The sequence below is a fragment of the Galeopterus variegatus genome, unplaced genomic scaffold (genome assembly GCF_000696425.1).
Source record: "Galeopterus variegatus unplaced genomic scaffold, G_variegatus-3.0.2 Scaffold383, whole genome shotgun sequence".
NCBI lineage: Eukaryota > Metazoa > Chordata > Mammalia > Dermoptera > Cynocephalidae > Galeopterus > Galeopterus variegatus.
Genome location: NW_007726494.1, coordinates 224,353 through 241,791, shown reverse-complemented (window position 1 = coordinate 241,791; position 17,439 = coordinate 224,353). Strand labels below are relative to the sequence as shown.

Below are 17,439 nucleotides of genomic sequence, written 5' to 3'. Positions count from 1 at the left end.
AACCCTCAGTGTCGCGCCCGTACTGGACCGGGACCGGCAACGGGATCGCAACCCTCGGTGTTGCGCCCGCACCTCGCTCAGCCAGTGAGCCGCCGGTCTGTATGTGGGATCCGAACCCTCGGCGGGAGCGTCGCTGCGCTCCCAAGCGGCGCACTGTAGCAGTGCGCCACCGGGCCGGCCCCGATGTAGTTTTATTTATATATATTAGTTTGAAAAGATATTCAAAACATACCATTAAGTGAAAAGGAACATTTTATGAAAAAGCATATGTAATATAATGCATTTTATATAAAATAAAAAAATATATTCTGGAATTTTTTCATAAAATTATGAATGGTGGTGAGCCATTGAGTTTTGCTCTCTTCTCTTTTTATGGTAATTCAAACTTTTTAATAATGAGAATGTTTTATTTTTAAGAATGACAAAACTATATTTAGAAAAATGGCATAGAAAATATTTAATGACATAGAAAGATATTCACAAAATACTGTTTAGTGAAATAACATTCACAATTATTTACAGTATGATCCCATTCTTATATTTAAAAGTATATACCTATACACATAGAAAAAAGACTAGAAGGATACACACTCAAATCTTACCAATAGTTATACCTGAGAGGAGATGGGTGGTTTTAATTTTCTTTTTAAGACTAAAGGAAAATTGAACTGAATTTTAAATGCAGATTTTAAAACAATTAAACAAGCTGGAGATGAAAAGTATGGAAATTGAACAAACATGATTTTAAAATTCATTATAAAGCACCTGTATTCATCAGGTCAGAGCATGTCCAAAGTGTATCTAATGAATAGAGAGTCTCTCTCAATAGCACATAAAAGGCCTGATAAATGTTAGAGTTCTACCACCTTTCTCTGTGCTAAAAGCAAAATTGGGAGAGACATACAATGTGGATTAAGGACAGAAATAGATGTCAGCAGCTCAGGACTCAAGTATTTTCTGTACTAGTAATTACCTTTCTCTAAGCAAATTATAATTTTTCATTATCCTCGTTTATTGATTTGGAAAAAGCAGTGAAAGTACTGACTCCTTCATAGGGCTGCTGTGAAAAGTCATAGTTGTATAAGTACTTTAAAAACACTCAGCCAAAGCAACTGACTAATAGGACTTGGTCAGGTATTTTACCATCCCTATATCCCACGCTAAAAAACATGGGGGGTGACCCGCTTGTTCCATTTTTCATTAGACATCCCTGTTGCTCGCGGGTGTGCTGTTAGTGCAGTTTATATATGTTTGCTGTTTTTGCCTCCTTATCGTCTATTTCTCCACTTCCTGTTTTTCTTTGCAGGCAGCTTCTGTGATACTGCCCAGTAAAGTACTCTGCCTTCACTTGACCATGATGTCAGCAGTGACCCAAACTAGGCCAACTAGACCCTCCTTCCTAAGGACGTGGGAATGAGGTAAGGGCCCAGGATATTTGGAGTAGATTTACCCGAACAGCAGAGTCTTTAGTTCCTGCCCCTGGGCCCCTTTCTGAGGCCTGGGCTGGGCTCTTCCAGGATTTCTTCAATTCTCTGAATCACCCCATATCCTTCTGATGAATTCTTTCATTTCTTAAGTAATGCCCCTGGGCCCCTTTCTGAGGCCTGGGCTGGGCTCTTCCAGGATTTCTTCAATTCTCTGAGTCACCCCATATCCTTCTGATGAATTCTTTCATTTCTTAAGTAAGTTACAGTTGGTTTATGGTGCTTACGACCGAAAGAGATAGCCTGTATACGAGTCTATGTAACATCTCCCTGAGGGGAAAGGGAGGCTAAAATCCATGTCCTTAGCATAGGACAGAAGTTTACACATATATAACCTTCAGGGATAGAGCCCTTTCCTTTTGCTTGCGTGCAGCAGGATGACTTCCCGTTCTTCTGGGATAACAATTGCCCTCCCTAGGCGTTACAGAACAGCAATTCTTGATTAAGCCTGTTATCTCCAATATTTAAGGACGAGACTTGTGCTGTCTAATGTGGTAGTTACTAGCCACATGTGGCTACTTAAATTTAAACTAATGAAAATGAAATAAAATAAAAAATTCAGTTCCTCACAATAGCCAATTTCAAGGCTAATGGCTACCAGGCTAGCATAGATATAGAACATTTTCATCACTGCAAAAAGTTCCATTGGACAGTGCTAGGCTAGTCCACAGGCCCAAAGCCCCCTTCTTGATTCTCCCCACAGGGCTGACCTGAAAGTAGAACCCTTCACTGGCCTGTCGTGACATCCCTGAGCAGTTCTCCAGGTCAATATGCAAAATAGGTCCCCCTAAGAGCCTTGGGACATTGGCAAAGCTATTAAAACTGAAAATGCACATTTTTAAAGATAGCATTCAGAAAATTATTGAGAATTTGTAGAATAGAGAGAAGTCCTACAAAGCACTTTATGTGTTTTCAACAAATGAGGCCTACTTTGGTTTTAGCTAACTGAAGCACAGATAAACATGTATCATGCAACACATTATCGAGGAGTGTTCTTAAACTTTAATTAAAAGTTACAGAACCATTAAAAATTTAAAATAAGTTCTCATTATGATGCCTGACACATAGACAGTTGATTCAAAATAGAACAATGAAGAGAGCTGAAGTTCTCAAAAGGCTGGGTGTGAAGGAGGCGGGCTGAGGGTGCCGTGAGGTACAGACGCTACCCTGCCTGCCTGGGTCTCTCAGTCGACTGAGAAGAGAACTGGGATTTGAGATCACAGATCTCCCATGAGTCTATCACTCACTTTCTGGTCTTTTCCTCCTCCAAGCCAATACCATTGTCTCTATTCCTCCCTACCTGGGCATGGCATGGACCTTCTCTCCAGGAGCTGCTATTTTAAAAACAGACTTTAGTGAGCTGAATGTTCTCAATCATCTCTTGAAGGAGAACAAGCTAATACATGAAGAAACTGGGATGTGCAAAAATTACTTATACAAGCTTAGCGTTTGGGGCTTTGAGTTATAAAGATGAAATGCCTTCGACCACTCTACTCTCTTATTCTTCTTTTGGTTTTGTTTGCCTTAGGCTTATCAACATGCTAACTGCTGAAAAATGTAAGTCTAAACTCAAAGGTGGTTTTTATTTTTCTTTCTGACAAATCTCAAAGGTCTAACAATTATTCCCACGTATGGAGTTAAAAGAGCACAGAGAGATCCTGAATGTGTTAATTTTACTTGACAAAAACTGAATATGAGCCAGAAAGTATATATAATATATGTAAGTCTCATTAAGCTGTCATTACTTGGAAAGATAGTTTCCAGGCAAATAAACATCCGAATCTCACTCCTGCAGCTCCCTCTGAGTAATACATTCAACTCAAATCTCCTATCCTCACACATTCTGTTGACTTCAGAGAGAATTATGGGTGAACAAGGAAATGAGAATCAGGTAGGGCAATTATAATCCTGAAAAAGGAAAACATGCCAACATTGATTGAATTGCTCAGAAAAAGAAAAAGAAAAAAAAAAAGCCATTCTCCTTCAATATATTTAACTACTCATAAAGGCTAAAGTTGAAAAAGGAAAACATGCCAACATTGATTGAATTGCTCAGAAAAAGAAAAAGAAAAAAAAAAGCCATTCTCCTTCAATATATTTAACTACTCATAAAGGCTAAAGGCTAAATTTTCATTGCTTTAAAAATAAGGCAGAAGTGAAAAATATACTTTCACGTGTTCCCCAAAGTTGAGGGTGAAAATAATTAGAAATATTCACTTCTTTTATTCAACTTACATTTTCTGAATCCTCACTCTGTGCATTGGTCAATTCAATACACTATCGAAAAGCTGCTCGAAAGAAAACTCAGTCTTCAGGCTGTCTAGAGCAACTGTCATTAGAATGTCAAGTGTTGTATCTTTGTTTTAAGTCAATGTGATAATGATTAAAAAAGAGCAACGAAGAAAGAAATTTCAGGATCTAGAGGAAAGAATAAACTAGGATGAATGTGAAAGAAAAGCTACCCCACAATGATAACTTGTATTTATCTCAGCATGTGAGCAACTTGATTAATACTATAGCTTAGAGGAAGAACATGAGCAAGCTGCAGTCCACCCTGCCAGGCAGCCTGACAGAGGTACGCGGTCTACCGTCCCTAATAATACCTCCTGATTCTTCTCCATAACCTTCCCATGCCTACCTCCTAGGTATGTATATTTCTTGCCAGTAACACCTTCCTGAGGTAACCTGGTTCACATTTCTCTACATAGGTAATAAGGAGGAAATCCTTAAACGTGGCACAGCACACCTGTGCCTAGAGTCTGCACAGGGGAAAATTGCTGGCATTTCAGGATTTGATGAGGGTGGAAAGCTCAACTTGGCCTGGGCCATGACTTACCTTCAGAAGATGAGATGGGGTAATGCCCCTATCCATGTGGGGTGTCTGCAAGGGAATGGAGACTTACCACAACAAAAGGATATTGGGCCACCAGGGCAGGGCAAAGCTGGGTATTTGGCATAAAAACACAGTGCATCATAACAAAGTCACTTAAAACAGAATCTGGAGAGGGAAAAGCAGAAAAGGAAATAAGGTTCGTGTAAAAATCTTTAGGAAAGCAAGAGTGTCTATTCACTTGTTCATGGCCACCGGTTCTTGTACGTTGTTTTGGGGTATTGTGGTTTACTGGACATAGAAGCACTTTGTATGAAAATAATGATACTGACAGAGTTTGAGATCAAAATTCAATTTCTTAGGAGAAAGGACCAAAAGTATAATATTTTAAAAAGAGTCAGCCTTATACAAATGGCCTAGGCATTTTAGTCAGAAAGAATTTTAAAAATAAACATAAATAGTCACATGTGGGCAATACCATTTACACAGAATTAAGACATGGTCATTTCTTTGTTTACCTTACACCACATTTATTTTTTCAATATCACTTTTTCTTTATCTCTTTTACCTCCTATTTCCAGAAAGAGCAGTGAAGAGTGAGAGGGCAATAGAATTACAAAAAAAAGGAGATGGTAAGTGCAGAGACTTGGTGAGGGGGAAAAAAGGCAGCAAAATAAGGCAAGATAAAGGCTGTGAGCAGCAACTGGAGCAAAACAAAAGCTATCCAGTAGATTAAAATGATGAATTTCCTATATTTGAAGCTATTTTGTAGGTAGCTGAGCAGGGGGATGGCAAGGGAAATAAGGCAGGTCCTAGAGATAAGCTTCATTTGCTTCATCATTGAATGTGAGGCTGATTCTTTTTTGCAGAAACAACACTATCCAGCTAGCCTTGATGGAAGAGCACATGAAGACAAATGTAGAAGCCTCGGGAGCATGCCTGTTGAAACTTGAAGCCCAAGATGCCATGGGGATTTTCAGTCAGAAAATGGACTACACTGAGACTTGTGAAACTCACATAACTTTTCAAATAGAAAATGGGGAGAAATATGCAAATTTAACTCTATAAATTAGACTTCCAATGCCCATGTTTTTAATCAACTTATATTGGCAGAGTTTGAGTCAGTGACTAAAGGCTTAACTATTACACCCATTTAGATATGTGATGAGTGTAATCCCAAGCTGTCATCACTCAGTGTCAGTCCAGTCCCATAATACTGAGCCAGAGAAGCAGCAAGAGAAGGTGCCAGACAGAAGCTATATGGAAGGTTTTGAGTTTGGTTTGTCTGAGTTTAACATCGAGAGTCACCTTTGTGTGTTTTATACATTCCCCGAGGATAGGGGAGGTCATGCTTGCTTATACGCTACTTGGAAGGCGTATAAGATTTGACTTGGGTGCACCAGTGCTGGGGAACTGATCACTTAGCACGGCCAGACATCCGGCACCCACATGTCATTGTGGCTTACTTGTTCTCTACTCATATGCAACAACTCTTGAGAACTTATTTAAAACAATTATTTCCTACTAGAAAATGATTTCCCAAGTCACTCAGTGACTAATGCTGGTCATAGAAGTCAAAAGTCCAGGAAACTAATAGGTCTTAGGTAGAAAATTGATGTTTTGGTTAATTAAGAGAATGTACTATCAAATTCAGCAGTGTTCATTTCTACGATATAAACAAGTTTCACTGTAACTCTGAGATCTCTCCCTATATTGTAAATCTATAAATGCCAAGAGTCTCCCACTTCTCTCTAGCCACAAGTTTCATGGACTTGCCCTAGGACTATTTTTAGTGTTCAGGATAGTAGTGGGGCATATTTGTATTTTTGATTTATGAGAAAGATACTGATTTACTCTTTATTGCCAAGCCATGAACATTACTTGTAAGGAAAAAAATCAGAAAAACCACATGTAATGAAATTTGATATGAAATTATGATGTTAGCCTAGTCTCTAACATCAAAAATGGAATGGTCAGGAATGACATTCTTTGTGCTATCCATAGAATACACTGATTTCTAGTCTTCATTTTGTTGTTGTTGTTGTTTGTTTAAGAAGCAATAATCCAGTCCCCACCTCTTCTAGAGTTAACTTTAAAAGGAAGAATACATTTGCTCCTCATGGGTAGTAAAGACTGTATAGATCTTTGCTTAGATGCAATAGTTTCTTTGTACCAGAATCTTACTTTTGAGTCAATACCCTCTTTAAAGAAGATGCCGTTTCCTGCTGTACGCGATCATGCATTCTGGGCAAACAGTTAATCAGAGAAAAATCAGCTGCACTTTCCCAACCTATGCTCCTAAAAATTTGGTTTATTTGAGGTTACGTATGCCTCTTAGAAGCAATCCCTCCCTAACTGGTCCTTCATAGGTTTCTCCATTCTAAATACAGAGTAACCTTTCTTCAGCAAAGCTCTTATCACATTCTCCTTGCTCAGACATCTTCAACCACTCCCCAACGCTTAACTCTGCACTTAAGACCCTCCAAGACCTATACCCCCAATTCTTAAACCTTACCTTCCTTTTCCCACTTATGTATTCGATGGTCCAGCGAAACTTACACTGCTTGCTCTTCCTTGCCTGTTTCTAGGTCAGTACTTATGTTGTCCCTCATTATGGAAGGCTTTGTCCCCATCTCTAGTTACTGGTCATAAGCCATCCTTCAGGGCCACTTCAAAGGCTAAATTCTCCATGACACTTTCCCAGGTCTCCTTGATCCATCAGTGCACCTGAAGCACTGACCACATCCTGTCTTATGTTCAAATTATTGGTACATTCCTTTATGTTCTCTAGTAGAGTATAAGCTTCCTGAGGATAGGATTGAGCTCTTGTACACACTGCCTAGTCCAGGGCACTCAGTTTAGTGCCTGCTCAACAAGGTCCTCAACAAATATTGAGCTGACAATATCTAGCCCGGAGCCAGGCTTTTATATCTATTATTTCCCAATTAATTTACTACATAAAAAAAAATCTCAGATAATCTACTTACAAAATGAGAAACTGGAATAAGAAGTCAGTGGTAAAATACTTTTAGGAGGTATATAATAATAATGATATCTTCACCTTCAATATATCTGCAAAGGTCAATTATGGAAATGGATTTTGAATTGCCACTAAGTTTAGGAGATAAATCTTTGAACATTTTTTTCAGTGAGAAATGTTCTTCTGTGGAACTCAGTGTGCTTAAAATATTAACCCATGACATTATTCTGAGAGACAGGCCAGTAGCATAGGAGTATATTTTTTAAAGAAGTTGAATGTGAGCTGTTCCAAAATCATGTACAAAATGGTAACCAAAGTGGAAAATGATACCATAACTGAACCCTGACTGAGTTCACTGGTGAAATTCACCCTACCCTCAAATTTCTGTACTTTAGGTAAGAAGACCAGTTTGCTGTAATAAGGTGTTATGTGTTGAATTTTGTCCCCCCAAAAAGATATGTTGAAGTACTACCCCAGTATATCAGAATGTGCTAATGTGAGCTGTTCCAAAATCATGTACAAAATGGTAACCAAAGTGGAAAATGATACCATAACAACCCTGACTGAGTTCACTGGTGAAATTCACCCTACCCTCAAATTTCTGTACTTTAGGTAAGAAGACCAGTTTGCTGTAATAAGGTGTTATGTATTGAATTTTGTCCCCCCAAAAAGATATGTTGAAGTACTACCCCAGTATATCAGAATGTGCCCTTATTTGGAAATAGGGTCTTTGGAGATGTGGTCAAGTTAAGGTTAGGTCATTAGTGTGGGCCATAATCGAATATGACAGGTGTCCTTGTAAAAAGGGGAAACTGGGACACAGAGACAGACATGCACAGAGGGAAGACTGTGTGAAGAGTCACAGGGAGAAGGCCATGTGAACACGGAGGCAGAGACCAGAGTGATGGATCCACAAGCCAAGGAATGCAAAGATTGATGGCAAACAGCCAGAAGCTAGGAGAGGCATCGAACTGATTCTCTGTCACGGCTCTCAGTAGGACCAATCCCACCATCAACTTCATCTTGAACTTCTAGCCTTCAGAACTCTGAGATAATGCAATGTTGTTGTTTGAACTACCCACTCTGTGGTACTTTGCTAGGGCAGCCTTAGCAAACCAATGCTGGTGGTGTTTAGTTACACTTGGGGCAGCCAAGAACCATTTCACGCCCAACTGGAGCAAGACTGTGCCTTTTATGTAGGCAGCTTCACGTGCTTTATGGGAATAGGTAGAATTTAAATAATAAACCTAATAGATGCCTATAGAAGGTGAGATCTGAATGATAACTTAAGAGATGCCTATGGAAGGCTACTCCTAATATGTATGATTGAGACCGAGTCATTACAGAGGACAGCCAGGGATGGAGACGGCAGAGGAAAGTCTGGAGGACGGTTCTTTGTCTGGGCCACACAGGAATGCTCTTGAAATATTAATGCACGTGACTCCCTTCTCAAACTGCTTGGGCTATACACACCGCAAATAAATTTAGAACTTTTTTTAAAAACAGTGCTATGCATGGATTTAATGGACACATAAAACCATTCTTATGTGTATACCTGTTGCTTCATTTAAAGCTGGCTCAAGGCGTACTGTTTCTAGAAAATGCTCTAAAATTTTTTCAGGTGTTCCTGACATCACAGTATACCTGGAAAAGAAATAAAAATCTCATTAGTTTTTTGAAAGAGGGTAAATAATTAATAAAAAACTTTTTATGTGTCTAAGTTTTTATAAAATTTGAGATCCCAGGGAACTGTGTTGACTTTACCTGCAGCTAATACACTCTTTGTCGTAAGGGAGACTATCTACCTTGCCAAAGTCACATGAGGAGACAATGGAAAAACCACAAAGTGATGTAGTTACTAAAAGCATTGTTCTTTTTTCCCTACATGGAACTAAAGTAAACTTTTTGGAGAGCAGCACTAACAAGCTGGGAACTGAGAAACTTCAGACTTATTCCAAATGGGAATGAAAAGGAATACATAAAACCCAGGGCAGTTCAGGTCAGGCAGGGGGAGCTGGCGAGTGGATAGCAGTAAACTAGGTTACCCATATATGGGTTACTCATAGCAAAATTTCAGTCCCACACTGGATTCCCCTGACTATTTCTGGAATGCTCTGTCTTTCCCAACTGTACACTGCTATGTGCTTTGGAAATGCAGCTAATAATAAAACAAGAAAAAAGAAAACAAAGCCCAAACACCAATGAGCAAACAAACAAACCCCAGTAGCATCATGAATAGGAAATAAATTAGGAGTAGAAAATCCCTCTAATCTACTTCAATGTTAAATATAAATTACTTGGGGTATGTGTGTATTAGCCATAATTTCAGAAGATCCATCCATGGTGCTCTTCAATCAACATGGGGAGATTTATTTTTTAAATTGAATGTGGGTTGCCTCAAAGTTGTATTCAAGATACACTGAGAAAACAGTAAGTAAAAGGCATAGGCAAAATACATTGAAATGATCTGGGTGCTCTTCTTCTAAAACTCACACTTTGATGTTCTGCTTGGCATTTCATTTAAAGCAAACTATCAGGGAAGAAAAAGAACAATGAGAATAAAATTCTTTCAGGTTCAGAAAGCAGCAGTAGTATTCAGCTCTGGGACAAGCCAGCTTTCTTTGCCTCCTCACCAACACCCTTTCCTTGCCTGTTTGAAACCTTCCAGGAGGTATGTTTAGATCCCAAGAATATCTCTAACGTATTAAATCTCAGGTCTTAACCACCTGCCTGAGGGAATGAAGAAGAGACATTTTAACAGATTACCCCGTGCATGTGAAAACAGAGCAAGTGAACCACCCTGGTATTGAATGAGGTAGCAGATGCAGTCTACCTGGCTATCTGGTTCAGCTGCTGGCTGAAAAACTACTCTGGGTGCATGCACAGGACCGGAAGGAAGCTAAAGAGTTAAATCTTTGAGGAAATCTGGCTTTGAAACCTAGAGGAGGGTGGGAGCATAGAAAAAAAAAAAAGCCAACTTTAATCTCAAAATTACGGCCCCTTTCTCAAAGCAAATAAGGTAGAAGACAATGATTTTTACTCTTGTAGGCAGTGGGTATCTGAGGAAAGGACAGGGAATATCTATAAATGACTTTCAACCTTAAATGGAGAGTATCGCTCAGTTCATCCAGTAATTCCTGAAATATATCATTCTTTGACAGCGCTCTCCAGCTGAGCTGGAAGAAGGGTAGCATCTGGCCACATTAATCAGGAAATGGGGTTGCAGAGAGCATTCGACATCTGTTGAATGTTTACTATGCCCCAGACAAGTAGGTGGGCACCGAATAAGGTCCTCATGTTTACTCCTGCTACTTAAATATTATCTTCATTCTGCAGATGGAGAAACTGCTCAGCAAGTGGAGGTGTCATGCCTAAGGTCACAAAGTTAGTAAATGGAACGTTTCTGACATAAGCCAATCTGTCTGGCTTCAGAGAACACGCATGGTACTTTTGTGCCTGTACAGCAAGACACTGTGGATGGAGACTAGGTCTAGCTACCGGGAGCACCTTCTGAACAGGAAATTCTCCATGTAATTAAAAACCTTCCTCTAAAGAGGGCTTTTTGTTTTGTTTTGTCTGTTTCTGAAAACAAGTTTTATTTAAATAAGAGAATAAATACATTATATAACATGAAAACTGAATGGGTTTGTTACTTCACATGGCATTGGGTAGCTGTTACTAGTAAATTGCAAGCTCTATAGCCAGCTATATGACTGATACATCAGTGTGAAATTTGTTCCCTTGTCAAAAGTTTAATTCTGATGGAAGGCTGGCTTCACATTCTGGTATTCTTTGTTTGGATATCCCTTATCTACAGTATTATGTCTGCTCAAAAAAAAATAAAGACCTAGGTAGCAAGCCAGATGTCCTATCTTCTCACTACAGAGAAAGTGGCCTCTCCAAGCTCTGCCCACTTGGCCAATCTTTCTTTTGCTGCCAAAGGCTCCCTCTAGTGGTCTAGCTGCTATCGCTGCCTTACCTTAGCCTCTGTTCTCAGCTCCACAGATGGCTGTTAGGTGTTGACGTTCTCTTAGGGAAGCCAAGCTTCTGGCCAGACACAGGTCTTTGTGATCTTGGGGCTCTGGTTTGGCTGAAACATCATGTTATGACTTTGTTTCACGCTGGACACTGCCAGGCCTACAGCTTAACCTCTGTTTAAATGAGGTCAAGACCACTTAAAGACCAGACAGCATGGCTCTTTTCAGTTTATTGCATGAAAGAGCTACTCTAGTTCAAGTTAAAAGTGAACCCTAAATGGTTACACTATATAAGCTGAGAGGTTTTAAATCTGTGACAGAAAATCTTTTCCCTACACTAAGTATGCAAATGAGGATACTTCTATTTGCATCTAGAACAAAAAAGGGGGTGGGGGGGGGCCTGAAAGAGACTATCTTCCTGCAAACAGGATAGAGTTGAGCAAAGGGAAATGGAGTTGAGCAATGAGAAAATAATATAAGGAAAAAGCCACAGAGTAACTAAAACAGGAATAGTCATTCAAATTATTTCTTTCTCACTGAACCGTCATAACCACAAAGGAGAAAAGATCTCCGAAATGGTAAATGTTTGAGGGCTCCATACAATTTATACATCACGAGAAATAGTCTTATTATTACATTTTGATATCACATTCAGAGATGAGTGGCTTGGGCAGAGTCAGGTGGTTTTGAAAGTTTAAAGTGTATACGTAAACTATTCTGGATTTTTCAAGGAAAAAGTGAATCAGAAAAACAACATTATTATCAGCACCAACATAGTGACTCTCCTTGAGCTCAAAAAGGATAATTACTGAGGAGATGGAGGTCCTAAATTTTAAGTCCATCCATAGATATGGTTGCTGCCCTGTTATCAAAGTTTTCCGAAAATCAGCCCAAAAGACATTTACATGAGCCCCCTTTTCAACTCTGGTCTGATTTGGGGGAGCTCGACATAGAAAATACCCTTGAGACCAACTTTTCATTCTTTGAGGAAACAGTTTTTGATGATGCATTATTTTGTACTCTGATATTTCTTAAATGGTTTGCTGTGAACATGCACAAGTTTTTGAACTGTACAAGAAATTTGGATTGGACTACAAGATGCAATTAAGGAGATATAACAGAAATCAGATACAGGCTTAAAATGAATTTAATACACGTGGTCTCTCCTTTTCCACCCCCCTTAATTTGAATGCATAAGAAACCTATATTTGCAGGATACCCTGAATGGGAGAGATATAGACAAGCACATGTTTTTGATCCTTCCCCAGTGATATGGAGAGGTGAAGGAAGGAGACCTCCAGGGGACCCTTGATCAAATGTTTCAAGGTTAAGGAGAATTCTCAAGGCTTACCCTTTTTAGTTAGTATAATTTTCCTGAAACATATGAGGCATTGCTAGCAGGACAACTGTTAAAAACATTTGGTCAAAAACATTTTCAAGAATGGATAGTAGTAACAGATGAAAGAAATCTGGATGATAATTTTATAGTTTTGTAAGTGGGAGGATAGTTTTTTATATAGTCTTTTTATGTCAGCTCTTTTGAAATACATTGGTTTGCAGTATGTACTACATAATACTTATATTTTATATTTTGCAATAGTGAGCTGGAAGATGGAAGGAGTGTAGGTGTGCAAATTGGTCAGGCTGGATTTGAATCCAAGCTCTGCCATTACAAGCTTTGAGACCTTGGGCAAGTAACTTGCTCCTCTGAGCCTAAATTTCTCCATCTTTTGTTTTTATTTTTTTGTGGCTGGCCAGAAGGGGGGGTCTCCATCTTTTAAAAGGGGTTGTAATATAATAGGGATTAGATAAGACCTGCAAAATATACTACAGCTATTCAATAATACTGTGTTTCTTCCCACTTTCTTTGCAAATATGTTGGTTTATCCAGATGAAAATGGCTTTTAGTCTAAACAATAAAAATTCATCAGTTATAGTAAATGTCCTGATAAAAAGAACACCCCACTTACTTGGCAAAGGAAAATTACTTGGGATGCATTATCTTTAAACATACTATTTGGTAACATTTCTTTAGCTACAGAATTGGTGTTTTCATTATACTAAGACTGAAAATTAATCTCCATTTAAAAAACCAGATTCTGCAATTTGCTGTGATTTCTTAGAGCCACATTTCCTACTTCTCCTGTCTTACCACTCAAGTGTTGGTATATTTGATGAAAAAGTCTTATGTAGAGAGTTGCAGCAAAAGCTGGAACTGCACACAGACATACCGAAACAGACTCAAGTGAAACAGGAGACCTGAGAAATGTGAAGCAAATATGCTTTTGACATTAGCAGGAATAATTATGAATGAGGCCAAATGGATGTTTCTGGGTTGCAATCAACAGACTGTTTCATATTTGAAATCTGGTTTTCCATCAAAGACACTCATTCTGATAACAAGATGAAAACACCTCGTGAGAAATCCCACATATGAATTCAAATATCAAAGGATCTCATCACCCAGGGGCCTACATATCCTTTGAGCTGTGTGGCATTCCTATTTGCATTGTTCTTTCACATGCCTTCTGTCCCAAAGCTATTACAGTTGAACACTGTACAGAGAAAGGTTTTCAGTCTAGAGGAATCTTCTTTCCAGAATTACTCTAGGCAGCACCAAGCTCGATGCAGTGCCAGAAATGGATACATTATACTCCACAAGATGTGTGATTAGTCAATAGCGGAAAAAAAAAAAAAAAAACTCACACACACTGCCACACTGCCATCTTCCACAAAAAAGGAGAACATGCTATTGTAGAAATGATGATACCATGTGAAAAGGTTAATCATAGTCTGGCAATTACAGTGTTGGATACAAACATACTTTTGCTGAGGCTGTGAGTTTCCTTGATTAGAAGCTCTGTTCCCTGCTGGGACCTTCTCCAGCACCAAGACATCTTGGTCATGTTCTTTAAGTCTGACTGTATTCGCCTCAACGTCCTGCAAATACAAATTACACCACATACAGATGCTGCAGTTTACTCAGACAATGAAAAAAAATTTCGAATGCTTCAGAAACTCGTTTGGTGCTTGTGATGCTAATTGTTGCATCTACAAATTAAGTCATTTTCAAAGTCAAGGGCTGGAACGGTCAGAGAGAGGACCAGATGAGGTTTGAGGCATGTGCTTTTAGAATTCTGCTTAGACTCAGAAAAACAGCAGAGTAGAGAGAAGTGTGGTTGTACTCTGAGAAACTCTTGGGAGACTGTGGTACAGCAGGAAGACAGGGGAGCAAAGGCATTTACTCTTTATTAAAATGTGGAATAAACAGCACTCAGCTTCAGCAAAGTTCTTTCTTCCAAGCATATTTAGTTTTCTCAGGAGTGGCACATTTTCTTTTTCTTTCTAATCAAAAGATTTTCCTTTTTACAAAAGTTTGAAATGTGTTAAAAACCTTTTTCAGTTATTTGCAGTGATTTCATAAATCACATCAATGATAATGTTCCTAATCTGATTCTTCCAAAGAATTTTTTGGCTGACTCTAAACTCCATGTGTATAAACTTCAAAGAGTTTGTGAGGTTTACCTCTTAACTGCAATATCATTAAAAATAATTAATTAAAAATTTTAATGTACTTTTCGTACACATTTAGCTTCCATCTTAAAAGAGACCAGATGAGAACCAAGTGAAATTCCATGTGGTTTTTTCTATATTATTCAATGGTATAAATTTTAATTTAACTTTCTTTGCATTAAGGCAATGCATTTCTGAGATGAACTTTGTTATCAGAAATTTTGCCATGAAAGGCAAATGTGTAAGGATGAGATGAACTTTGTTATCAGAAATTTTGCCATGACAGGCAAATGTGTAAGGCTGTGTAAGGATAGATGGAGAATGACATTGTAAATCATCATTACATAATGGAAATGTACCAGAAAGCACAAAAGCTACATGAAGGAGCTTAGGATTGGATAGAGAAAGTTGCTACAGCTGCAAGAAGATGCAGGGAAGGGCAGAGGGCAGAGAGATCCTAGGGAATGGCCTCCCGGGTAAGCTCAAGCTAGGGCAAGGAGGACCACAGGCCACCTGAGAGGCCAGGCGGGATGGGACATTGTCATCATCCCAAGCAGTCCTCAATCAGGCCTCTGCCAGTGAAAGCTGGGTCATCATTCCCCAGGGACTGTGGAGAGAGAACAGGGACCATTTCTTCTAAACATCACCCACTGTCACAAATATCTTAATAACCGTAGAGCAGGGTTATCTTCAGAGTGAACTTTAAGTGTAATTCACAGCTCCCTCTTTCACCCCAATTATTTTTCAACTACTTGCCAATGTCTGAAATTCCTTTAGTTTGAAATAATTTGAGATAAAGCACTCAAAATGAAAATACTTGGTTGGAGTAACCATGGCTGATGTTAATTCCCACTGAAATGAAATCACTCAATAAATCAAGAGAGTGTGTGATGATTTGAGAAAGGTTCAACTTTGGGAAGAGATAGGAGGTGGAGACTAGGAAGGTCTAAAATAGAGAAAGGCAGGCGGCGGGGGGGCTGCCACTGTGTTGGAGAGTGGGGTGGGGACGGACACAAAACAGGACATCTAGGATGCCAAAGAGAAACTTCTCCGACTTTGGCATTTTGCCAAGGCAGTCCCTGTTTATCTTCAATTCTCATGGACCAGTACAGGCATGTGCAGAGGTATTGGGTCCAGCACAGCTTCCTACATTTGCAGCTTCACTGGAGTACTACCTCTGGAGCTCAGAATGCATACCAGTGCATTGAATGTACCAGTTTTGTGACAAAGGCCCTTTGTTCCCAAAGCATTCATTCATCAGAATACTTCTCGATTAACACTACGCACAAATCTTCTCTTGTTTGGCAAAAGGAAAAAATGGGATGTCCCTTAGCCACACTTTGCTTTGGACTCACCCTCAGGATCCGGTTGAAATCCTCTTTGTCTACTCTTAAGAAATGGCAATTATCTTCTCGCAAGACAATAGAGGCAGCTCGCGGGGCATCATTCACTAGTGCTAACTTGCCGAAGTCATCTCCCTCGTGCAGGGTGCAGACCACACCCTGGAAAGAACAGAACATTCAGATGACGATGATTCCTAAACGGAGCAGACACCAACTTGCTTCTTGCCACAAGACCCCCTTCCTTCTAAAACACTGTATATATAAATGGGTGTACCTAGGGAAGACAAAGGGAGATTTTATAATTAAATTATAGTGCTTCATTTTTCTTTCATTGAGTAATATGGTCTATGGCCTAACTTAAATGTATACATTATAATCCATAAGGAAATGAGCCCCACAAAGTACAATACTACTCAGAGTATAACAATTGAGATAATTTATGATTTAAGATGCAGTCACGTCTTTTCTACAAGCAGTAACAATGTTGTTGTAAATTTAATTGTAGCACTACATTGCTAAGACCTAGAGACACTAATAAATGGAGCATAATAAAGTTTCAAAAAGAAAAAGATATATATATATATATACCTTGCCATAAATGACTACATTCACTGATCCTTTTAGAATAATGTACCAGGAGGTACCTTCTTCCCCCTGGTTAAACACTAGACACAAAAAAGATGAAAAGACTTATGACAAGAATAGAAGCACATCAATATAAATTATAGCTTATCAAATCATCATTTTAAATTCCCAGCATTATGCATACGTAAAATACGAAAAAAGTCACTGGCAAATACTAACTTCTTCAGGTGGCATATTATTTCCTTTTCCATACAACATGAAAGGAGGAGAAACACTGCTCTCCTTGCTCTGCCCTAACAGTTAAGCTTTTAGCAGATATCAGTTGACCAGCAATACATTTCTTAAAGTCATAAACATTTCCCCCACAATTTAGCAAAACTTATGCTATAGCAAAATAATTTTAAAAAGTAATCTGACCAATAATGTGAGGTATGAAAACACGCAGAAGAGTACTACATATCGTTACAGAAAGATACATATTTTTTAAAAAATGGGTTGGAATGATAACTATTCCATTCAGAGTAGGAGTTACCCTGGGGAGGGAAATAAATGAATGTTGCATAAAGGAGGGAACGAAAGACCTTCGACTGTTAACAGTATAATTTCATTCTTTAGGAAATATGAAAAAAATACAGTATGATGTCATGTTTGATAAAGATTTAAAAGGTACTGTAATATTTAATAGTAAAATGGAAACAATTAGTAAGTTTGAATGAAAAGAATAAAT

At 38.8% G+C, this 17,439-nt stretch overlaps 1 protein-coding gene across 1 annotated transcript in view; it reads right to left on the bottom strand.

Moving 5' to 3' along the window:
- Nucleotides 1-17,439, bottom strand: part of LOC103586837 (rap guanine nucleotide exchange factor 4) — an 88,800-nt gene that overhangs the window by 45,220 nt on the left and 26,141 nt on the right. The window contains exons 7-11 of the mRNA XM_008568171.1: nt 16,716-16,792; nt 16,140-16,286; nt 14,096-14,211; nt 8,850-8,938; nt 4,404-4,482 (exon numbers count right to left, since the gene is read on the bottom strand). Coding sequence (XP_008566393.1) covers nt 4,404-4,482; nt 8,850-8,938; nt 14,096-14,211; nt 16,140-16,286; nt 16,716-16,792 — 508 coding nt within the window. The remainder of the gene's footprint in view (nt 1-4,403; nt 4,483-8,849; nt 8,939-14,095; nt 14,212-16,139; nt 16,287-16,715; nt 16,793-17,439) is intronic.